This window comes from Rissa tridactyla, chromosome 1 (assembly GCF_028500815.1).
Source record: "Rissa tridactyla isolate bRisTri1 chromosome 1, bRisTri1.patW.cur.20221130, whole genome shotgun sequence".
NCBI lineage: Eukaryota > Metazoa > Chordata > Aves > Charadriiformes > Laridae > Rissa > Rissa tridactyla.
Window position 1 is genome coordinate 203,116,224 of NC_071466.1, and position 25,142 is coordinate 203,141,365.

General features: G+C 39.3%; 1 protein-coding gene across 4 annotated transcripts; it reads right to left on the reverse strand.

Moving 5' to 3' along the window:
* On the reverse strand, nucleotides 1-24,869 carry ERGIC2 (ERGIC and golgi 2). 4 transcript variants are annotated; one of them, XM_054214888.1, is made up of 16 exons: nucleotides 24,696-24,869; nucleotides 23,407-23,562; nucleotides 22,706-22,785; nucleotides 22,166-22,311; nucleotides 19,100-19,208; nucleotides 17,099-17,145; nucleotides 15,830-15,900; nucleotides 14,253-14,293; nucleotides 13,421-13,522; nucleotides 11,849-11,944; nucleotides 10,032-10,087; nucleotides 8,950-9,048; nucleotides 7,606-7,703; nucleotides 3,840-4,002; nucleotides 2,882-2,961; nucleotides 1-2,095 (listed from the first exon to the last, which is right to left on the reverse strand). In XM_054214888.1, exons 4-16 carry the CDS (start codon nucleotides 22,269-22,271, stop codon nucleotides 2,030-2,032), a joined length of 1,134 nt encoding a protein of 377 aa, XP_054070863.1. In that variant the 5' UTR covers nucleotides 22,272-22,311; nucleotides 22,706-22,785; nucleotides 23,407-23,562; nucleotides 24,696-24,869; the 3' UTR covers nucleotides 1-2,029. The 4 variants fall into 4 exon arrangements, with proteins under 4 accessions (XP_054070863.1, XP_054070873.1, XP_054070856.1 ...); XM_054214898.1 differs by lacking the exon at nucleotides 22,706-22,785; XM_054214881.1 differs by lacking the exons at nucleotides 22,706-22,785; nucleotides 23,407-23,562.
* Between the last annotated feature and the right edge of the window lie 273 nt (nucleotides 24,870-25,142).

The window sequence follows — 25,142 nt, forward strand, 5'->3', positions numbered from 1 at the left end:
TTTAAGACACACCAAACCGCTTGGCTCTTTTATGTGAGAATAGAAAATAACATTTAAGTTCTGGTACATAAAGTCAACCAAGATCAGAATCTCCCATCAGTAAGTACAGTCTGTTCCAGGCAGAGAAGAAACGAGTGTTAGGACAAAGCCCAAAGCAGAACCAGTCCGAGCAGAAGTAGGGAAGAAACCTCAGAAGGAAAAGTCAAAGAGAAATGGGAACAAAAAATTTACAGCTTTTGATTTTCTTGTTCACCAAGGACAAGAGTTTCTCAAATTGCTGGAGTTTTAACCAGTGTTAAAAAAAAAAAAAAAAACCAAAAAAAAACCCACAAAAGATAAAACCGCAGACCTGGCTGTCAACCCCAAGGACCTGGCTTCCTTGAATTTCTTTCTCAACCATTGAACTGAACAAAGGTCCTTCCATATTTCCCAGATTTTATTTACTATTTCATATAACTTCTCAGTTTAGGAAGCCCTTTGCTTTGCATAGCAAATCACTTACATTATTTACACTGTGCTCATCACCAAGATCCAAGCGTCCTGTAAAGTACATTAACAGACGTCAGCAAAACCTGACAATGCCACAGAGATTTTTATTTTTCCATAATTAGTCCTCTCAATTATAATATTCATCCCATAATGAGTAAGGCCAGGGTCAGCATCATCTCCTAATATATTATTAAATCAGTTTTGCTGAGAAGGAATCCTATTATTAATTTTTTACCCTGGTGGAGTAACTGTCTAACTACAGGCGTACACCAGTAGTTCAGCAGTGACAGGATGTTTAGTTTCTCAAAGCACCATCTGCATTAATGACATTCATTCTCAGTAGCATATTTACAATATAAAACTGATATTGCTCTCTTCATTTATTTTACAAAAACCTTCATGAACAATAAGGATTAGTTCTGCAGACCCCTTCTCATCATCTGTCTGCAGCAAAATGATTCCAATTCCCTGAAGTCACCTACTACCAACTCCACCACTCCCTGCCTGGGCTAACAGACCTCCCAACTGCCCCGAGCTCCACGTTTCTGTAGTATTTAGCTGAACCAGAGCAAGGCAGCTTCTTGCTCTTTTGTATCCCCATCTCCAGGATTTACATACCATGGCTTACATACTAGCAGCAGGGGTACAACGAAGGTTCCATCTTTACCAAGAAAGAGGCGTACAAAGATTTCCTGATCTTTTGCTAGGGAGTTTTGCCTTTTCTCAAAACTACAGTCAAATGCCTTATTTAAAAGGCTTCTTATTCCAAGTCAAAAAACTGTGCACACTGGAGCCCATTCTCAGAGTCCTTGGGCACTTCCACATCAACACCAGAAGCGATATTCTCATTGTTGGCAAAGCGGCTGTGTGAAAACACAGAGGAACTCCACTGCTCCGCATTATGTTTCTTCCACTAAGGAATGGTGGGACTACAGAAAGGCAGCAGCTACGACCAACATTATGGCTTGGGCTCCACCTTACTCCCTGAGTTCTCTCTCATCTCCCTCTTCAGAATTTTCTAGGATCGCTCCCCACCTGTAAGAATACCATCTTAGCCCCTGGCCCCACCATTTCAAAAGAACAAGAAAACCCAAACGGCAGCCTGTACACCCAAGAGAAACCCCAGCTCTATGACTGTCCCTCTTTGCCTGCTGCCTGGCTCTTCCACACATCCCACTCGTACTCTTTTCTCCTTGGAGCCTTCCCAGGCACAGAACCAAGAGCACTAAGATGCTTCAGTGGCCAACGGCAGTCATCACAAAGACGTTCAGCTTGATCGTGAATACCGTACTGGCAGCAACACTCCTTTAATCTCCAGAAGATGGTCCACCTCAGTGGTCTCACAATCTCCTAGGACTCCATGTGCACTTAGAAAGACAAAAAATTACACAAACTGTTTTGTTGGTGGTTTTTTTTGTTTTGTGAAGGCTTCGGTTTTTGCTGCCCATCAGCACTGTCTCAGCATATTGCACAATGTTTTCTTTATTACAAAAAAATGTCTTCTGTATCAGGCAGGAAGAAAGAAAGTTTTCTCAGGAGGCTAATGCGTACTATTGTCTGTACTTAGAGGTAAGTGGTTGCTTGTGTGGCCATCAGGAAGTGGGACCTAGTCAAATAAAAACACAGTGTTATTAATTGGCTTGTCCAGAAATGGAGTCTCCCCTCCCTCCCCCAAAATATGCACTACTTTATTCTTGGGCATTTCTTGTATGCCTTTTGCCTGCTCTCCCAAACAAAAATTACACAAATCTGCTTGCCTTCCCGTCTCTCCCCCCACTCACGTAACTTTGCCAGCTGGCAAACTTTAACCAAATGTGAGAGAAAGGTAGAAGTCTTAAAGGCTACCTACAGGCTTAAACGGGAAAAATAAAAGTAAGATAAAAATCAAGCAGTTCCTAAAGGAGCAATCCTATTGATGCCCAGTGAAGGCAAAAGTAAAGACTGCTCAGCTCTTTCACGCTGCTTGGCAGTAGCCTGCAGGCTAATCAGTAGCAACACTGAAGTCCTGCAGCACACAGCGCCTCTTCTTCGGTCAACAGGCCAAGCAGAAGAATAATATGTGAGGGAGACTAGCGAGGCCTGGGAAAACATGTCATTTTTGTAGTAACATGAAAATAAAAAGAATATAGTAAGGACAACAGATGGAATGTAGCAGAGAAACCTCTAAGAGGCTTGGTTTCATTAATTCAGCTTCTTAGAAAACACCTTGCTCCCTTACACGTTAGGTTTCCCAACTATTTTTAAAAGCTGTTGAATCTCTGCTCATATGTATGTCAAAGGGAGAGTTTATTGCAAGCATCTTAAACTCTGCTGGGACCAAGTCCCACAGTTGTTCTTGTCATCCACGCTCACGTAGCTGTACCACTTATTTAATACTGAAAGTTTTTCTTACCGATGTGGATTTGGAAGAGCCCAGTCTGAAACGGCAAAAAATAACTTCTGCTACAAATCTTCCAAAGCCATGTAAAATTCCTGCAATGTCAAATGATTCGAATTGTCACAAGTAGTAAAACCGTAGTATTTACAGAAGTATTACAACAAAACTCTACACTATACTTACAAGGAATACAGTGCAGTAAATCGGTATGTAAAACACTGAGAAATGAACATAAAAAAGGAAACATCAAGGGCGGGGGGAATTCTAACGTTCTGAAATGCATCAATAAAAGCAAAACCAAATCTATTCAAGCAAACGCAATTGCCTCTGCCCAGCTTTCATGTGTGAAAATACACTCTGTGGGACAAAAATATCTACTTTGAAAGAGAGCTCTTAGTTCAAGGTCTCTTTACTATGCTCTCTTCAACTGAAAGCCAAGAAAAGTAGTAACTTGTAATCAAGATACCTTATTATGTCTTGACTACTAAGTGAATCGTCTTTTCAACTTAGTTTATTTTCTTTAAAGGAGCAAATCTCGCAGTACATTGACAAGTTATGCAAGGAAAATCTTCCCAATTACTTCAGATGGAAATTTTATCTCAACTTTTGGCACTGATTTAGCACTGGATCCCAACTATAGGAAATACACAGAATATCAGAAGTCAGTGTGTGTGTATACATGTGTGTGTATATATGTTATCTATATCTACCTCCTTGCTTTTTCAGAAGTAAATAAACTATGCCAGAGTTACCAAAAAGGAATCAACAGGCCCTCAGAACAGCACAAATGGTATACTGGCACACAAAAAATGAGTAGCTTTCATTGCACATTTCAGTGCACACAAATGGCCGTTTAGTCTTAAACCTGCCAGAGGTTCAGGAATTCCCTGTAATTTATCCATACTATAATCACCATAAACAAAAAAACCCCCCGAAGCTAGTAGAACTTAAGAGGGAAAGCACTGATAGTTACCTGTAGTTGAAAAAATTCCACCAATAATGCCACAGAGCCTCACTAAGAACTGCCAAAAAGGCATGTGTTCTTCTGTCACCGTCACCATAAGTGAACTGATATCATATTTCATGAATATTCCTGACACCCCGTGGCTGCCAGCTGCATGGTTAATTACTCTTTCCTGAAAGAAGAGAGAGAAAAATTAGTTGCTTATTAGTCACAAGGAAAATAATACTAATAGATGTGATGACAAAGAGCTACTTAATCAGAGTTAGCAATCAACAGAAGACCAGGGAACACCAAAATAACTTTGGTCAGTACCTTTTAAAAGTCAAACATCATTAAATAACAATTTACTTTCCTGGTCACTGGTCTTCTGTGTTGCACATCAGTGCTCACTGTCTGGCCCTGGTACTATCCTCTTGAGATTTGTTTACATGATCCTTTAAACAAGGACGTTTATAATTAAGCTGCTTTTGGTACCTCTAAGTGGGTAAGTGCCACAGTCTTAGTCTATCCAGTGAACTCGACTGCACTGGTATAACACAGTCCTCCAGCTCTTTCTACTTTATGCGCTGCTATTAATCACTTAAATCAGGATGAGACCTTCAGGAGACATTTAGGTTGTTGAACAGCCTTAGCTATGGCAGTTTTCCCAGAGGGTGTTTGTAAATCTACATCTGAATACTGCATTTAAGACTCATGAGGCTTCATCCTCCTTCCTTGGAGCATATCTCTAGATTCACATGCCACAGAAGATTTAATTGCTGGTTCTTAAAAGTATCAGGGAAGACCCTAAACTAGAGCATATCATAATGGAAATCAGAAGCTTAAGTTAAATTAGACCAATGCCTTTTTTTTTTTTTTCCCCTTCAGGGCATACTTACACATAGGTCACAATCCATTACTTTGATAGAAAAGAAATAAAAGGAAAAAGATCAAAATCTCAAAATTTCTGAGGTCTGAAAACTGAATACCAATATCAAGCTTCTTTTCAAAATTTTTGTCAGTCATCTCATTTCAGACAACAGTCACACAGCAAGAAATACACCTCGATAAAAATAATAACTAACTCACCATGACTACTCTAAACATACCAGAGTCCACAGTCCTAATCCAAGAACTTCTATAGTTTCTTCTTATTTACCCAAATTCTTAAACCAAAAGATCCCAAAGGGAAGAGTGTGGCTGATACAAATCTCTACTTTTTAAAAAAGGTTTCAGAAGAAAAAAGCTCAACACAATCTTAAGTTTCCTTCAAAAGTCTGCTACCATTTTGTTGTTAGTGAAAGCTGTTGATAAATGCACTGCCAGGTAAGTCTGGCTGAAAATATACAAGGGCAGCAGAAAAGAACATAACTGACTGAAGACAAACTCAGCCATGTCTAGGCTAATAAGAGTAGAGAAGACAGACAAGCAAGACTGAACAGAAAAGCAATATATCACAGCTCCACTTCACCTGTAGATTTAACAGTCTGTGCTCAAAAACCATGCAGAATATAGCACAAAATAAAAAGCAGACTATCTCTTTGAAATACAGATTAGGCAACTTCTCCAGTCAGCTAAAGCTGACATAAACCATACTGCTTCTTTTGCTACCAAACCAAAGTAAAAAGGAAGGCAAAATAACGTATCAGTTATGACACCAGGTCACAGAAACTCTGCAATGCTTAAATAAATAAACAAAAACCAACCCAAAAGAGTACAGAATGCTTTCTGTATTTCAAGAGCATGACAACATTCAGCATTAGAGGACGGACGATCAGGGACGCTAAGAAGGAAGAGAAGACTGAAGGTAGTTAAACAGAACCTTGCCATTGGCAAGGGACAAAAAAATTATTTTCTTGTTTGTTTTTCCTCTACTGTTTCCCTAAGCCTTATTGGTCTTTTGAAGTCAAATGGGGAAAAAAGAATACGAAGTTAAACAGAATGCCCAAAACTCCACCCTCAAAAGATACAGAATTCTTTTTCCGCAAACCCTTTTGGTCTGCTTCTAGCTTCTATTGCTGCACATAATTTAACTGTTGGTTGCCAAAACCATGAGATCTCAGGCATCAGATCTCAGGTATCAGCGAAGCCTCATTAAATCTTTTTAGTGTAGATAAACACAGTGTATCAAACATCAACAACAGTGGAAATGATTCTGCCCACACCTTTTAAACTGTGCTTCACAGTCTGTTCACCACTGGCAACTAAACCTCATTGTATTCAAGTTTTAGCTGTGGCGAGCTGGCCACCTTCTTCCAGGTCTGCATACTCTTATAAAATAAATGCACTAAGTTGTTCAGTGTTAACTGTTCTTAATAGCTTTTCCCAGCTCATCTGCTAGGGGTATTTGTTTTCCAAAGATAAACACAAACAAGCTTTACAGGCAACAGGCCTACCTACTGAGAGAGCAAGCATGTAATGCCACCTTACCTCCATATTCACAACTTTTTCTCCTAAGCAACCTGTGACTGTGTTGCAACTTTCATAAAAAAAATACATCCCCCCAAGAAAATAAAAGAGCTAACTAAGACTGCACAGTTAATTGATAGAAACCATCTCTACAGCAGGAGGAAAATTTAATACAAGATGAAAAAAAAATGCAATAAAGAGCAAGATAAGCAGTTGACTGATGCCCAGAAGTTTAAGGAGTGCCTTCGTTGCAGAGAAAACATGAAGCAGATTGCTAGACCAGCAGGAGATGGGAGTATATTGCATTATGAAATTCCTCTTCATTCCTCTCTTTGCTCCAGTTTTCATGAGTTTTAGAATGAATCTTTCCCTTCAGCAGTCTGCATGTCCCAAGTTGACCCCTAAGATACCACCTCTATCCTACTTCCCCTAGCTATATATTTTTCAGAAGCACAGCATGGAATCATGAGGAAATAAAGATTTTTCTCCCTTGGAGAACACCACAAACTGTATTACAGTGAACTGCTATGAAATCTCCGAATTTCCTTTCAGCCCAAGGCTTCCTTCTTAACTCTTGTTTTATCTGTCATTTTTAATTAAACTTTTTGCAAAGATTTTTTTCTTTAGCTTTTGAATAAAAGATCAAAACAGAGTTCAGTATCTGGAAATAAGACATGTAACTGGTACACACGAGGCCTTTTCCTTATTTACAGCAGTCTTTAAAATTAGTACCTTATGATTTGCCCATGTACTATGTTACAATAACTACGTTCTGTATGGATTCAGAATTAAAAGCCTCTCCAAGCCCATAAGTGGAAGCTCTCTAGCCTGGACAGTAATTGAAGTTGGTGGTTCCACAAAGGTTACACAAGAGAGCTGAGAGACAGAGAAGCTTTCTGTGTGATTAGTTTTTCATACAAACTATCTTTGTTTCCATTTCTAACACTCCACAATCAAGTTCATGACATTCATGTGAGCTGTGTTTTTTGGTTTGCTTCCCACATGGACAAAAAGCTAAAGGTGGATTAAGCATTTGTAAAGCTACACACAAGATTACAGACCAAAAAGATTAGAGAGTTTCACCACCACCACTATTAACATCCAGTGAACTGGAAATGACTGGATATCTATTATTAACTCTAGTATTAGAGTCCAGATCTACAGATGCAAAACACTAATGCAAGAAGTCAGCACGTGTCACCAAGCATATATATTTTAGCATCAGTATTACATTATTTACAGATAAATCCAGTGCATCTTCTACAAGTCTCTTCACACTAGAGCTTTCAAAACCACGGTACAACTCTCTGTTTCCACATTTGAGCTTCTGTTAAGAACAACCACTGTTTGATTTTTCTCCGCACAGTTTTCTCTTACTTCTACTTACTCTTTCTGTCACTGAAAACTGATGAGTTTCTGCTGAAATTTTATACGTATGGAGTTTGGTTGGCACAATTGTGATAAAATATTGGAACATCTGGTTGTCTAGAAGAAAACAAATCTCACTGTTGAATTATGTACAGAGTGAAAGACCATCTGAGACATTCACAAATAAATCAAACCAATAATACTTAAAACAGTTAATCAGCTAAGCCGTTTACACTAGGGACATTCTTCAAGGAGTCACAGCACTGACAAGACTATTTCAGCACCATTTGCACAAACAACGTTAGTTTCCATGGGCAAGGCCTATGTCACATTTGTACTCAGAGAAATTTACATTTTACTTATGTAATGAAAAGATTCATTAAGGTCAGGCCACTCAAAGCTTCAAGTGAAATGCATAGATAGTGTTTTCCAGGACACTAGAACCGAACAAGTTTTACACAGTCAAATTCTGCATGATACACACATCTCAACAGTGCTTTGAATAGATTTTAGCCATTGAATTGTCTATACAATGCTGGAAGCCCTTCTAAACTGGTTACAGTTTTTCTCTTGATTAGACAGACTTCTAGAGAATTCTTCTAGAGCAATCAGCGTGCTTACATATTTATGATTGTCTGTCTTCGTGCAGTTCCCTAAGAGAACAAACACTGATAGACTGAAACAGTTAGTTTCAACAATCCTACACCCTTCTGGCTGGAACAGCCAACGGACCGACTGACTTTGAGACAACAGCAGCTTTAGAAGATTCTGGGGATCGCTCTCATAGGGAATGCAAGTCAGAGGATGAGGCATAGGTAGCTCTGTAAATTAGGTTACTAAACTCCTTTATTTATATCCGAGGAAACAAAGTGATATACAAACCCTTTCTGTAGTAGCCTCACAAAATACACTGTGGAAGTGACAAACCAAATACAGGAATAGAATCCAAGACTCCTGATGCCATTTTTTAAAAACCAAATCAGACTTATTTTTCCCCATTCCCATTATGACAACAATCAGATCTATGAATTGCTGCAAAATTCTCTGCAATATGTTCAGACGTACTGTAACTTCAACATAACACAATATGTTCAGACGTACTGTAACTTCAACATAACACAAATCTGGAAGAAACTGCAAATCAACTTCAGTGAAACAGCGAAGTACAGCAATACTGATATTAAAAAGAAATCGTCCACTTAAGATGCCATGTAGATAGCTGAACACTGCATTGCCCACTACCAAATGTAGCAGGACATGTTGTTTGTAAATCACAACATTCATGAAACATGATAATATTTTAGATGTAATTATTGGAAAAAATATAAAAACCAAGACGCTTTTTTAAACACACAGCACTTACGATCTGATGCTATTTTTTCTGTTCCATCCAAAGGATTAATAATTCCTGGAATAAGCTCTCCAAATGACAAATGATCTATTCTGTGAGAGAAGTTATAGGCTGAAAGACAACACAGAGGAATGAAAAAACAATTTAAAACTATGAGATTCTGTACTCTTTTCAGAGAAAGAGATGCACCCACTTCTCACATTGGAAAATGCCTTATTTAGAGTATTTCAAACAGTGGCGTGCATTTCATTGGATTTATGCCTGTGACTATATCAACAGATGTACATGTTTCAAACAAAACTCAAATCCAAAATACTTAACAAAGAAATTCAATTTCTCTAGAAAAGAACTTCTAAAACAAATCCTAACTCTATCTGAATCAACCCTGGAGTTGAAGAGAGTTAACATTTCATGACAGAAAATTTCTAGTTGGCCTAATACAGAAGTTATTCTACAGTTCAGGTTCTTGTATGTAACAGCATTAAAGAGGAAAAATTCATAAATGAAATGTACAGAGGAAGCGTAAGGCAACTACCAAGTTACTACATTGCCTGATTTTGCAAAGATATTTAAACTCTGTAATATTATACGCTTGTGTTGACATAAATTCATGGGCAGACATTTGGAGGTTTAACGAACACCAAGTTCATTTTTCACAGTACGCTACTTTTGCCTCACACTAAGTACGGCTGCAACACGCATTTAGTATCTGGACTCGCAACCTAAAAATGAAGTTTCTAAGGACAAAGGTCAGAAACGTTTAACCTTATAAAAACAGATTTTGCAGGAAATAGGTAGCTTGGACAGAAATACGGGAATTTCGTATGGTATCTCTGTTACAACAAAATACGTCCAAGATTCCTGTTATCATTACTGTAGAAGCAACCTACAGGTAATACTAATAGTGTTAAACGTATGAAAGGAAGTCACTACTGAGTAATAACATTGCAAAGAATATTCTTCACTTTCTTCTACAATGCAATTGCCCAGCTAGAACATCTTTACAACAGCAAGTTACATTAACATATGAATTAGGAGACAGCAGTCTGAACAAAATGATACTCGTTTGTACGGAGATGATAGAAATAACTTACACTCGTGGCTTACAAGGGCTGCCAAGTGTGCATGGCCTCGAGGGTGTGGTATTGCCCTAGAGAAAACAACATATGTTTTATGAAAAATTTGTTTAATGAATCCACACAAAAGACACAGTTTTCCTAAACAGAACTATGTAGAAAAATTACCTCTCCCCCTCTATTTCAATAAATACGTTTTTATATATATATATTAAAAAAATATGTGCATATATATAACATAGATGTTTAAATATATAAAATATATATGTTTTACAAAGTTTTATCTATATAAAAATCATGTGTATCTATATTAAAAAAAACAACAAACATGACATTTTTATTATCGCCAAGCACAGAAAGACTCAATGACAAGGTACGGGAACATTAGACTCATGAAAACCCTCTTACACAAAATTAGTGTCTTGCATTTTTAGAAATGTCAAACACACATCAAGTCACTAGGCTACTAGAAGAGCCACCAAGGCCTATCACATGAAAATCTGCTGAACTGCTCGAGTGACTAACGAAAACTTTACTGTACTTGATTTATGGATAAGCAAGTTAACTATGCTCTGTATTTGCTTCCTGACTAAGCAAGTTAACTTCAGGTTTGGACACTTGTTTGTAGACCTGCCAGGAAAGTACAATGCAGAGACTGGTAACAGCACGAAGAAGGGGAAAAAAAGTGCAACTCTGTCTGGAAAGTAAAACAGTCTCTCAGACACACTTCATCCCTACCAGTCCCACCAATAATGCTGGAAATTTCCCTATTAGCTTGAGGTAAATCATTACCAAATACATGTAAGTTTTGGAGAAACAGAAGGTGAAGAAAGACAATGAGATCAGTCAAGATAGGACTACAATAAATAACCAGGCATAAGGTACAGAGGCAGACAGTGAGAAAAGCCATTAAAAAAAATCTACAAGAAGAGAAAGAGCAACTTAACAGAACTACAAATGTAATGATGAGCAAAAGGAAACAAAGGAAAGCAAAAGATTACTCAGGGTTGCAGAAGTAGAGACAGGAAGAGAGAATTGATGGCAGTACAGATGAAAGGCTCTGCTCTGAAAAGGGCTTAAGAAGTTGGACGTCTAGGGGTAAATCAGAAGAGGTGGTACAAGACCAGACAGAATGATATTTGGAGAAATACCCATATAAAGACAGCAGCTGGAATTACATGTCGATAAATTAGAGAGTACAGACTGCATGCTAAGATCTCTGGTGACAGATGTGACAGGAAGGCAAGCGAGGACAGCAAAGCTGGAGAGCACAGAGAAAAGCGAACACAAGTTTGTATGCAGCATATATAAGCTAATACCATTGCCAAAGCGTATCAGAAAGTCTCTCCTCAAATCAAGATGAACTGGCATTTAGCTCCCTAACTATGGTTCTATAACTATGTTATCTCAGCACTGAAATGGCACATATCTACACCTCATCCATGTTAGTCAACTGTGTACTAAGAGAAAGGAGAAGTTTGGACAGGCCTAAAGAATGGAGGCTAGCACAAGCAGTCCACTCTACATCATACACTTACAGGGGACCTATTTTCAAGAGTTTTCACCCTGTAAAACACTGTAATTCATAACCACTACATTGCATGCAATAATGCACTGCATTGTTTTAGTAACTTATGAAGAAATTTGGTTTTAACTGTGCAAGAAGAGATACCACATGGAAAATAATACCAAGTGTGTGTATGGGAAGGTTAATAAAAACCATTCATTAACTCACAAGTGTAAAAACATAGACACACATACACGTGCATGTACTATATATAATGTAGAAGTCAGTTATTTTCATTTATTGTTTTCAGGAATTGAACAGAACATACTTGCCCACAGTTATGTGAAAGTTCCCTGCCACTTTATTGACGTAGAGATGACCGTGAATTCTACATGCATCTGGAGACTGTAATGAATTATCTTCCCTGTTTAAACAAAAACAACATAAAGGGTACTTGAGAATATTCACTAACAGAAATAACAGCAGTACAGTTAGATTTCTTTTTCCTAGCAGAAAGATACAGCATTATCATCTACCACTCCTTATTGTATTCTTCTGGAATTATAGCAGGGATGTTGGAAGTGAAGGAGTCTAATAAAGGTCAGTCTGATGAAACCAGTAAGCTTTGTTCATACTTGTATTCAGAGATCCGGCCTACAAAGCTAACTTACGACACCTGAACATGTGAACAGAAAACATAAGACTGTAAGTATATCTTGCTGCCCTGGGGATTTTTTTTTCCCCAATTACTTCTACCAAAAATGGTTTGTTGGGAAACTTTTAATGCTACAGTGAACATCACAAAATGTATTAGTCACATGAACAACACCGTAGCAAGAACAGCTTTTAACATTTATTTTTTATGAAACCTTCCTCTTCCCACGTTTGTTGGGGTGTCCACAACTCAAAACGTATCTAAATCTACTCCTTAAACACATCTCAAGCATAAATACCATCTCACATACCGCACTAACAAGTATCACAGAGGCACAGAAGGACTTAATGACTCTGAAGACACCAACTAAATGAGAAAAAATATTTTTGAGCCCTCTTTAGCCTTGTCTTAGGAAGAAAGGATGTATTTGGTCCTCAAACAGGGAAATTACAACATGGAACGTGCATACAGGATTTTTGGTGTTTGTTTTGTTTTATTTATGGCTTGCTTGTGTAGAGGTTTTTTGTTTGTTTGTTTTTAAGGGGAAAAGAATTTCAGCTTTCATGTAGAAAGTGTTTTCCGGGGGGGCGTGGCTAGGAGATAAAATCACATAGCAGCTAGATTCAGGCAGACAAAGCCTCCTATGCATTAGCCTCTAAGCATTTTGTGCGTAGCTGGAATAAAGTGTAAAGAGCATGGTTTCTCCACACAATTTTAACAGTGCTGTCTTAGACCAGGGCATTTACTAACAAAACGCATTTTTATTCAAAGGTTGATTCTTTTAAAACCGTAAAGTATTAAGTCACAGCTAATAGCAGGACTCCTTTTTTTTTAAAGTTGCTAGACAGAAAGATATTCTTCCATTAAAAAAAGGACTCTTGTTTAGTATTGCTTTGGCATTACTAATTCACATTAAAAAGGAAGCATCAGATAAAATGGACTAAAAAGGTGTATGCATATATTTATGTGTGTGTCTGTATTATGTATACATATATACCTATAAATACACACACAAAACCTGTAAACCTTCTCCAGGTTGGAAAACCCAGAGGTTTTCATGAAACAACAGCTCTCCAAAGCAAGTATTGAGTATACTAATTTAAAATGCAATAAAAAGCAGTAAGGTCTTCTATTCTTACAACCTTATCTTCGGGGGGGCAGAATCATAGCCACAATAAAATGTGAAGTCTAATTAAATAGGGCATGGAGAGCGGAATGACAACACAACAAAGCAATTTTTCTTACCGTGGTGGCAGTGCTGTAGAAGCACTTTTAAAAGCACTTTTGAATATCACATCTTGAAGAGAGTGCTCTTCCTGCAGCCTACTCTGAATTAGCTGCAGCATCCTACAGATTACACAGACAAGTGTGAAAGCATGCAACAGTAAAACAAAAAATAACTTGACAATTAATTATCAGCTTCAGTTGCAGGTTATAAATCAAGAAGTTAGTAAGGTTCGTGTCAGTATTAAAGTGGTACAATAAACTTTGAGAATGATATTTTATACAGAGCTTAAAGCTCTGGTGTTCACAGCAGCGTGTTACTAAAATACCAAAACTGGCCACATAACCTGGCTTCACGTTCTATTACAAGATTATTAGTATAGTGATCACACATATAACCAAGCTATTCCAGTTTAAATGATAAACAGCGCATCAATTATATGAGGTTACATGAAAGTCCCAAACTCATTTGCTTTTGCAAGAACATGCCAATTTGTTACTATGGTTCAGCTTTGACATTTAGATATCAAGCTATCTGCGTTACGCGTCTGAACCTGTAATTATAACTTGTGCTACCAAGCATTCGTTTGGAAACATAAATTGAGTCCATCTTGGCTTGCAACTGCATGACCCAATTCCACAAATAAGTCCAAAGCCAATTTTTTACATAACAGAACTCTCAAATCATGAGAAAAGCAAAGTAAATGAATATCTTTTCACAGGTTTGCACTCTTAAATTACAAGCATGAGCTGTTAGACCCAAGGCATAGTTGTGTCACGTGACTCTGGTGTACCTCAAAGCCACTTCCAGTACAAATAATACAAACCATAGGCACGCATCTCAGTGCTTTACCTTTGCCATTCCTTTTGTTGTGGGCTGAGATCAAATACTACCTGAAACAAAAATAACACATCTAATAAAACACGCAGGAACCACTGAAGTCCCATCCATGAAACCCAGAAGAGAACTGGGGAGTGGGAAGTTACAATCAACTTCACACTTGGTACCACATACTCAAGTTTATGAAAGGACTTCGCACTTTAACACATTTAGTGTTCAAGTATGGAAATTTCTGTCCCTCTCCCCCCAGAATTATTCACTTGTTTGCATTTATAACTTCAGCATCTTTTCCTAAAGCTCTCATAACTCGAGTCATCAGTCTCTGCCCTTCTAGCCTTTGACTAACATGGGCTAGAAGAAGCAGTGAGTGTCCGTTTAATTCTAGTTGATATAACTGACATACATGGTTTTGATGCAAACAGCAATGAAACACGCAGAGAAGCAATCTTTGAAAACAAGGGTCCAGGTGCACAAGGGTGCAGATTGTTTATTTCTGGGGTCATCCCACACTGCGTACTTCTTTAAGACAAGCTACGAGGTCTGCTATACTTCAACCAGGACAATAATATCACCAGTAACATCTGTGCACAGAATTCAAATCTATGTGTTAACACTGACATACTCCAGACAGTAAATTCAATTGCAATTAATGCTCAAACCTAGCCAGAGCTATGGCCCAAAGAGATCAAGTACAGGAAGTTTCCTCTTTCTAGGATTATAATCACTGGGGCAACTGCTAGCATGCAGCAGCTACAGCAGCGCAGAGATGCCTGTCCAGACAAGAGGAAATGTTTCAAGGAGAACACACAAAAACAAGCTCCTTCCCCTTCCCGAGCATGTCCTTCCATTCAGCCATCTCCTCCTACTCACACACAAGTAGGAATTTGAACAAAACTGTTATAATTTAGATTATCATTCAGTTATTAGAGAATGCAATAATTACAGCAGAAAGCTACATTCTCTAATAGGTTTTCTGTAAATTATAAATTACTTTCATACAGCATAATTACTTCAAAGCTTATCGTGCCATCAAAACCATTTGAAGAACACAGACTTACACAGTTACAGAGCCTTCAGTTCACAATACAGAAATTAAAAAGACACTAACACAATTTACGATCTTTAATGCCATTCCACATTATAAGGATATCATGGAGACTTTCTACCCCTTTTTAGAATCACAGTATTCTTCTAGTTTAAAAGCAATTACATCAATTCTCTTTTTATGAGAGCTCTGATAGTTTTCCTTCCATATCAAATACTGTTAGCACTTATCCCTAGAATTTGCACATGTAAAAATAACTAGCTGTAGAAATCACTAGCTTGTTAAGAAGCACTGATCCAGGAGTCTGCTATATTCAAATCTGCTGTATTTGCAGAGAGTGAACACACAGAAATTCCAACGCTAGCCTTTTTCCCTAGCAGATTCCTGGAGTAAGCACTGCAGACCTCACTCAAGGATCAGACAATACTTGGGAAGGCTCTGTGCAGCTCAACTGCGGGATAAAAAATACAAGCAAGCCCAGCAGTGCTCCACATCAAGTAAAGAGCAAACTGCTTTTTAAATAAAAAGGGAAGAATCAACTTACTGGTTCATAGATTAGCCCATCTGCGGAGGCGACCATTGTTTCTGCTAAATCCAGAACATCAGCCCCCACATCTATTTTAAACAGGGAGAAAAATATTAAGAGTCATACAGATGATCATAAATAAAAAAAAGGTTCAAGTTAAAATGAAGTTTCACAGTACAGTGGCAAACTTTCAGTATAAGTTTACTGTTCCCTGTTAACAAAGTCCAAACCAAAAGAAAAACAAACCTCGCAAGAAGCAGATTACTGGGAGGTAGGGGGAAACCACAGAATCCTACTTTCGACCTATCCTATCAGAGTATCATCAACTGATGCACAGTGACAAGAAACACACTTTTCAGATTTGCAATATTTTCTCACTGATGTAACACCTTCAGAGATGTATGAACCACATACACAAGCTTTCTAGGATCTGCTGTGCATAAGTATTTTTTCCCTGTTTCATAAGCACTGAATCCGAACCAAGTCTAGTCAAAACAGAGGATAAAGTTTTATTTCTCAAATTAAAAAAAAAAAAAAACCCAAACACAATTTTCAATATTTTTTATGCTAACTGGAAAACAATTGAAAAAAACCCAAATTTTAAGAGTTAGAAGGGATGACTTACGAATTAATACTTGTGAGACAAACACAAATTGTATGGTATTGATGTACCTTACAATTAACGCAAGGTTTAACCTAGACAAAAAAAGTCAGTCTTGAAGATCTGCTTGCATTCCTGGTAGAAGTAGTATTCTCTCTCTCTTTCTCAGTCCAGGACAACCAAAGCCAGACCATACAAATAATGGTTCATTACCCAAATGATGTCAAAAGAATAGTAAGCATTGTCTTTAAAAGGGAAGGCATCTGTCTGTTCATCAGGAGGATGAAATTACCTGATGCTTCCAGTATTGTTCAACAAAAGACCAGGTTTATATTTGCCAAGTTCATAAATAAATAAAAGTTGTGATAAATTCCTACTGCTGAGTTGTGTCTCACAATGAGCTTTTAGAATATTCCAGCTAGAGAAAGAGTGGAACAACAGGATCCCTTTTTTGCTGACAGGCAAAACAAAGTTCTGAGATGCGAATGAGATGGCATAAATGCATTTCTTCACATCTACCAGTTCTTTCAGTGAGTCATATGCCATCCAGATCACTACATACCATCAAGATCAGAAGAAACCTCCCTGTTAGAATATTTTGAACAATATCCAACTGTATTGCAAGTAAATGCACGTTCTGAAGAGCTTTTAAAGTGTTTCAAAACTTTCACTGATGGAATACTTACATTGACACCTCATGGCAACTGTAATATCAATATTGATTCTTAACTTACTGGAAAGAAAAAAAAAGAGGCAAAAAGACAGTAAGTAACATTGAGTACACGTATTACTAAAATTCTCAGATTACTTGCAGAAACAGTCAAATAACAAAATTTACACCAATAAACTTAAGCTGTTTAAAATTTGGGTGAACCAAGATGGACTTCTAATTATTAAAGCTTTGATGATCGCTTGTAACTTAAGAGATAAAAGCATCAGATTCCCCTGTTGAATTTTACTATGAAAGTTTTAAGATACTTTTTGGAAATACTCTTGACCCAAGAGTTTGTCACACTTATTAAGAATATATAGGTTTCAATATTTTACACACTTTTTTTCCCACACAACTACAACGGTGCAATAAATTCCACAGAATGCAGTGGATCAGGACAACGTAGGAGTTACAAATTTAAACTAAGTAAATACTTGAGCACCTTCCTCCTGTTTTGTCCTTAAGACAGGCCATAGTATTTCCAATCCCAATCAGAATTCCTCAGGACAGTGAGATTTGGGATCGGACTGAGAAGTTGCTAAAAACGGTTCCCAGAAAATGCTGCCATGTCATAAAGATCGTTGGTTTTGCTAGCACTGCTTCTTCAAAATGCCTTTGATGTTAAGATCTTTATCCTGAATGTTTCCACAACAAGGGGCAGTAAAACATAGTTCTTCCCACCAGAGCAAAAAAAAAAAAAAAAAAAAAAAACCAACAACAAACCAAACACCCCCCAAAAAAATTTATGACACCGAAAGTGTGACTGTGTGGCATTCCCCAATATTCTGGGCATTTCCTATTGGTTTTTGTGTTAGTTTCACACAGTCCTATCACCTCCAGGGAGGTTCTTCTGGGAACTTCGCTGACCACAAACAAATCACATAAGGGATTCAACATTGGCTCAACTTGGGATCAGATATAGTCAGTAGACAGGAGAAAAGCAATTAAAGTGATACCAATCTCCATTGGCTTAAATTGTCACAGAACCCCAGGCTGAGTGATTAGCTCACAATCAAACTAGAAAATCTGCAGCAGGACATCTCCGAAGTCCCATAATAGTCTCTTAACCACCAGACTGTCCTTCCCATGTGATAGCTTCACTAGGGTAAGGACCCACACTAGCAAAGATCTAAGTGTGAAACTCCCATCTGTCTGAATGGATTTACTCCAACTTGAGTTTTTGCTGCATCTCCCTTAAATTTCTCATATTTTTTATTTTTTCATTACAGAAACCTTTGGTATTTCTGACATACAAGACATCCAATTAACAGATGTATCTTTAGCTTGTTACCACAGCAACTAGTCAAACAGCTTTTAAAGTTGTTTCAGTTCCAGATGCATGATATTTAAAGGTGTTCAGTGCCCAAAATCTCCATTAACTTCACACGGACTCATGGGTGCCTGATCACCTCATGAAGAAGGGTGAACGCAGTCCAGACAAGCACATGAAACCAACCACAAATATACCTTCAGCCAATCTTGGAGGCCGTAACTGTAGACAAGATCAGTAGCAATTTCTAGATAACGTAGTCAAAGTTTTTAAGGTTCACCTCCAGCAGCACAAAGTATAATGGCAATATACTAACTGTAGAAACTAGAGTAAGCATCATGTGAATCTGGTGGGTTTACATAGCTGATGTAAACCCACTGATTTACATATCCTAATATAATTACAAGCTGATGTACATATTACAGTGTCCTCTGAATTGTTAGCAAATAATTTCTCAAGGGACTCCACCAGCAAACCTACACTATTTTGACTTCTTCATTGCAGAAATCTCTATTTCTCTTCTTCACAGATTCCAGAAAATAAAAAACTCAAATGAACAGAAGAAAAGATTCAAGTCCCTTTAGTATTTCATTTTTAATTTCAATCATAAATTGCTTGCAAGTCACATGAACATTTCAAATCTATTCTTTCCTGAAATAAACCTAATTTAAATTTTTAAAAGGAATTCTAATGGATAAAAATTACCTAGTAAAATCCTTGTCTACTTCATATTCATATTTCATCCATGTGTCCCGATACACCGTGAACTCCATTACAGTCAGGAAAGCTATCGTTGTAAATGCTATCAGAGAAACTGAGTGGTCAAAAGAGGAAAAAAAAAAAGTTTATATTGTGAGAAATATTATTCAGAAACAGCAGAACAAAATTCTAACATTCCAGAATCTGAGCATTACCAGTGCCATACTGGTATCTTTGATTTACAAATCCATAAGCTGCTTTTAGAAAAATGTTTTCACATCTACAGTATTTGCTTTTATTTAGGAGGAGGAAAGAACAAGTCCTACCTTTGCATCAAGAATGAACTTTTTACATTAAGTACAGTCAAATACTAGAATGATGGGGAGGCTGTGAAATCCCTATGCAGAAGATTTAAGAACAGGCTAGATCCTCCTCCGCATATAGAACAAAATGCCCGCAAATCACTGTCAGGGATGGTCTAGGCAAACTCAATCCTAAATTCAAGCATGAAAGGAGAAGGTGCACCCTGAAGTCCCTGTAAGCCTCCACTTGTCCAAAACCTAAGTTTTTATAACAATTTTTTTTATATCTAGTTTTAGAGCCAAGAAGCTAGCAATATACCACATCCCTAGAAGCGTTCAAGGCCAGGATGGATGGAGCTTTGAGCAACCTGGTCTAGTGGAAGGTGTCCCTGCCCACAGCAGGGTGGTTGGAACCAGATGATCTTTAAGGTCTCTTCCAACTCTAACCATTCTGTGATTCTATAAATACACATTATATGCACTGTCCAGTTAGAAGAAGGTGTGCTGATTATATTACTTGTGTATAGCTGTACAGTCAGGACTCCTACCCTAATATTTCAAACAGTTCTCCCTCTGGTGATAAGTAACATGTAGCCATCGCCTCTACCAACAGCTAAATAAGTGAAGAACTGGTTTGAAATTATTCTTAGGAAGAAAACTAAATGGTATGTTTTCATGGTATATGTGCCTCGCTTATCTCCAAAGTAGCCTATTCATCACGTTTGCAAAACTGTACAAAATATTAAATCACAGCTTTTGTTAAGTTGAAAAAAACTTCAGTTATATAGAATAGTAATGATTTGTACAGCTTGACAGTATACGTTTTCCATCCGCATGCTGTGGAGTATTTCTATGGAGTCTGTGAAGTGCAACTTGAGAAAAAACAAGCCCGTCGTTGATAGGCTTCAATTCCTACACAGCGGTCTACAGCGCAGGGGCAGCAGCCGGGACATGAAGGCACTGAACTACGGGATTAGAAAATAAAACAGTGTCTGCAGCATTGACTATCGCGTTGAACAGCAACGTTTCAAGTTCTAGCTTTCAGCTGAAGCTATGTAACGATCACATATATGAAGACCTTCAGGTCAATGCATAGCGTGAAAGCAGATGCACTAATCAGTTAACTACTCCGGCTAACAATTTCCTTTTGGAGGCCAGTAGGCCAGACTCACCCTAGCTATGCAATAGGAAAGCTGGAGCCTTACTATCTATCCAAACGCGAGGAAACAATTAGAGCTGTAGCTGCTTTCTGGGTAAATCCGAGGAAAGGTATTCATGGATCTGAACAGGAAAACGAAGTCTTGTAGAATTTCCAAAGACAGATCCTCTTTTCTGAATGCTCTCCCAGCCCCAGAGCTGGAGTCTCAGCCCATTTGAGAGACTGGTACTTCTTTTCCAATGGGTTTTAAGGCACTGAAAGTCCGAAAATAGAGTCTTGCTATGTTTTGTATCCCTATCACATCAGAAAATAAGCCTGGCACTTTAATGCTGAATGAAATGGGAATACTATATTAAAATTTTAGAATGGCATAGAATATTATCAATTATAAGGTTATGGGATAAACCAAAGAATGCTAAAATAACTTCTGGTGTTGAGAAATCTTTAAGGCACCCTTCACCGAAGTGACGTTCTCATGAAGGATGGCGCTATACTATAAAACAAGTAATTTTTAAGCATTTAATGTTTTTCTAAGAACTACAACATAGAAACTACTCATTTGCTTTCTCAGGAACTGGAACTAACATTAGCAAAAACTTATTTAATCAGCTCTCCAAGATTATTTTATATATATTAATCCTCTAATCATTAACAGCGCAATTCAGGAAACATATCAAAGTAATACAGATCCTTGTGATATTTACTTCTACACAAGTGGCGTAATGACTTCAGAGGCTTATCTGTAGATTGTAATTGCTTCTTGTACTTTTTATTCAACTGAGTTTCAGACATAATTGCACATGAGAGAGACTTTTGTCCTCCACTTCAAACTAACTGCTAGCAGTTTCCTATCTAACTGCAAACAATTTCAATAGATGAAGTCACCGTCTCCAGATCAGGCTACCTCTAACCCAACCCAACTTAGAGGTGCAATTTTCTGTTCAGATACATATAGAAAAGGTACTTCTTACAGCTATGCTTTTTGAGAGAAGCTCAAGTGACTAATAAGGACAGTACAAGCACATGCCCTGGAGTAAAGTGTTTAGTTCTTCAAAGGGCTTTCCTTACTCTTACAATCAACTACACCTTCAAAACAAAAAGCTTTAGAGAGCTGCTCTTCATCCTGGTGCTTAACTTAGTCAGCTCTTAGACATCTCTGGAGAATGTTTTTCATCTTTTATGAAAGCACAGAGCTGAATCCAGCCTGCATTTCAGCTCATGCTAACACAGTCTCACACAGAAACCTGACAAGGAGAAAAGGACTTAGTGAGACAACAAATGAAAAAGTTATTATGGCCTTGGCACAGCGCACTTCCAGTTGTAATTGGTTAGAAGTTTTTACAGTGAACCTTAAAATTGGTTTGAGTCTCACCTGTTCTACACAAAAATCTCCCTTGCAATGAGTGATGAATGCATCTATTTGGATAAGATACTATACCTTTACTTAAAGGAAGCTCTGTCAATCCACGAAAGAAATCAAGAAACCAATTTTGGCTAGTTTCAAATGAACACAGATGCCTGCCTTCCTCCTATTGAAGCTTCTATTCCCAAAGCATGCTAGAGTGAACTAAGAGCCAACATGAATCACGTCAGCATCTCAATAAGGCCTACCTGTGCCTCCGCTCACTGAAGTCTCCACATAGCTTTCAGGAACCTTTGGAAAGGCATCCAATTCTTTCATCAAATTCAGGGTCTTCTTCCGATTCAGTCGCCTCATCTTCAGCACACTCCTCTACTTCCTCCTTCATATATTCCCTCTGATTTGAGAATAAATCATTGTGATTAAAATACACAAGCAGTATTACTCAAACCGACTGGCTATAATCAAAATGCAATAATAAGGCAATAAAATCTAACAAATATGTTTTAAAGAAACACATGCTAGACAACTGGATGGTCACTCTTGCTTCAAGATAACTGTTAAAATCATCCCGGACACTGCTGCTTACATTCCAACCACATCCAGCATATTCACCATTTAATTACTATGACTACTACGACTAATTTCTTTCTCGATTAAATTCTTATTGGTATTGAATATACTGAATTTTAAATAAAAAACAAAAACAAACAACCAAACCCTCAGTCCTGAAGTAAGCTTGCTAAACAGACCTGCCAATGCAAGGAAGTCACTGACTTAGCAGGGAATACCTAATAGGCTGCATAAACTCGGGTGGGTGTCAAACTGCACTGGGCTCCTGTATTCAGCCAATGTGGACACATGTTATAGGCTAAAGGGGGAAAAAAAAAAAAGCATCTCACATTTTCACAGCTGTAGAATTTTATTGCCATAATAAAATTAACAATTTCCCCTCTATAAAAATTCCACCCGAAGCAAATTATGTATCAAATCCTAGCTCCATCCTTCGGAATCCTTTTCGTTCATGACATGAGCTCTGCTCTTCTTGGAGTCGTTGATACATGAAGCAGCAGGATGCTGAGAGAAGCAGCCTGCCCAGGAAATACTGTCTTAAACTGTTTCCAAAACATGCAAATATTCTCACAACCCAGTCCCGCCATTACGCTGCGTGTTTTAACAAGCTGGCACTGCTGTTTTCCTTCTGAGGGAATGCTGCACTTTGACCAGAATTTCTGAAGCTACGAAAATCATCGTGCGTTTACTGTATTCTAAGAATACATCATATTATCGTCCCCTATTTAAAGGCACTAAGGCAGGCAAGCTAGCCTACACTGCCAACGTGCGAGACGATCCTCATCATCGTCTTGTAGAAAAATCTGTTAACTCATCTCCCCTCTTTCACGAGCAAGTCAAGTCTCCAGCATGTCCTAGTGAAATTACTTAACAGCTATTCCCTGCTCTGCCCCTCCCTGGTGCTGAGCAGGCTTCATACCGTGCAATAACAAAGGAGTAGGCTTTACTGGAAAGGGAAATTCACACATGAAGAATCACGATCTATGCCTGCAATTTCCTCACTACGCAAATTCGCTTTCGATCTTAGTGAGAAGATACAGACTCTGCACTTGGCGGAAGCATCAGTCAAGTCAGCCTGCAGAGACAAACAAAATGATTCTCTATGTGTTGCAGAGGATTCAAAGAAACCACAGTTAAAGTGGGCAGAGAAGATAGGTGCTGGAACAGGATTTCAGTTATATAGCTTCAAAACAAACAAAAAAAAAAAAATCAGGGAAGCAAGGTCCTGTCCTTACTACACTACATAATTGTGCTTTAAAGAACTACCTCAACTCCACTCAGAGTAGCTTAAGGAGAAGTCGGATAACTTAGGAGCAGATATGGCAAAGCAGCTGCTTGGACACAATGACTGGAGCCATAACATTCCTTAGCCCAGAGGAAACACCAGACAGGCTTGCCTGCTGTCCTGCACTGGAGACAGCACTGAAGTCAACTTAGCATGGGTTCATTTTCCACATGTCTTCTCTGCCACCACGTGTATAGGAGCACACCATAAAGAGGTACAAGATAAACCTAGAGAATCTGAGAGCACTTTACCAAGAAACTTTCTAAGTCATCCTGCATCAGTGAGTATGCAGATTTTTGTAATCTAGCTAGAAGTATCCGAGTTGTTCATCTGTTTCTTTAATCCCACTTATACAGACCTGGGACAGACAGCTGATACCTCCCCCCTGCCCATCTCACCACGCGCGCCTCAGAAACACCAAGTATAAAATTTGGAATCCACTGCTACAAAAGTAAAGTATTACAAATACAACAGCTCTTATTATTATTACAAGCTAAAAAAAAAAAGAAAAAGCATCGCGTAAACGTCACTCAAGTCCAGAGCGACAGCAACTCCGACACACCGGAGGGGCTCGGGCAGTCGCCGCTTGCTCGGACAACTTGGAAGCGACGCCGTTATCGGCGCCGGTGGGCGTCCGACCATCCTGTCCCACACCCGCGGAGCGGACCCACGCCGGAATCCCCTCCCGGGGGCCTCACACCGCCGCCGGCCGACCCCCACGCTGCTGCCCAGGTCGAGGGAGGCCCCGGGAGGCGGCGGTCAGATCGGAGCCCACATGCCCGTGCGGGCTGCCGCCGCCGCCCTGAGGCGGGCGCAGGCCCGCAGCCCGGCACCGGGCAGCCACGGGACGGGACAGGCCACGCCGCGGGACGGGACGGGACGGGACAGGCCGCGCCGGCCGCCTCTCCCCCGCCCTCCCCTACCTCTTGCTTCTCTCGCCGTTACCCAGCGCGGCGGGGGAGGCCGGAGAAGGGAGGGGAACCGCAACGCCGTGCTCGGCGCCTGCCTCCCTGACCATGGCAGCGCCCGGGGCAGGCTGGCTCCGCCACCGACACCCGGCGGCGGCGGCAGGCACAGGCCGACGGGAGCGGCAGCCCGCGCGCATGCTCGCCGCCTCACGGGCATGCGCCGCCCGCGGCAGCGCGGCACCGGCTCAGCGGCAAGGAAGAGGCGAAAACACGCGCGTTTAGGGAGAAATGGCTGTTGTTCCCCGCCTGCGCGGCGCGGAGAGGCCCGCAGCGGATCCCTCAGGTGTCTCGGGACCCGCGGTCTCCTGCGGCGCGTCCTCAGTGTCATCACTGCGCTACAGCCCGGCTGGCAGCGGCGATACTGTTGTAGAGGCTTTGGATATAAAAGCAGGTAATGCATGA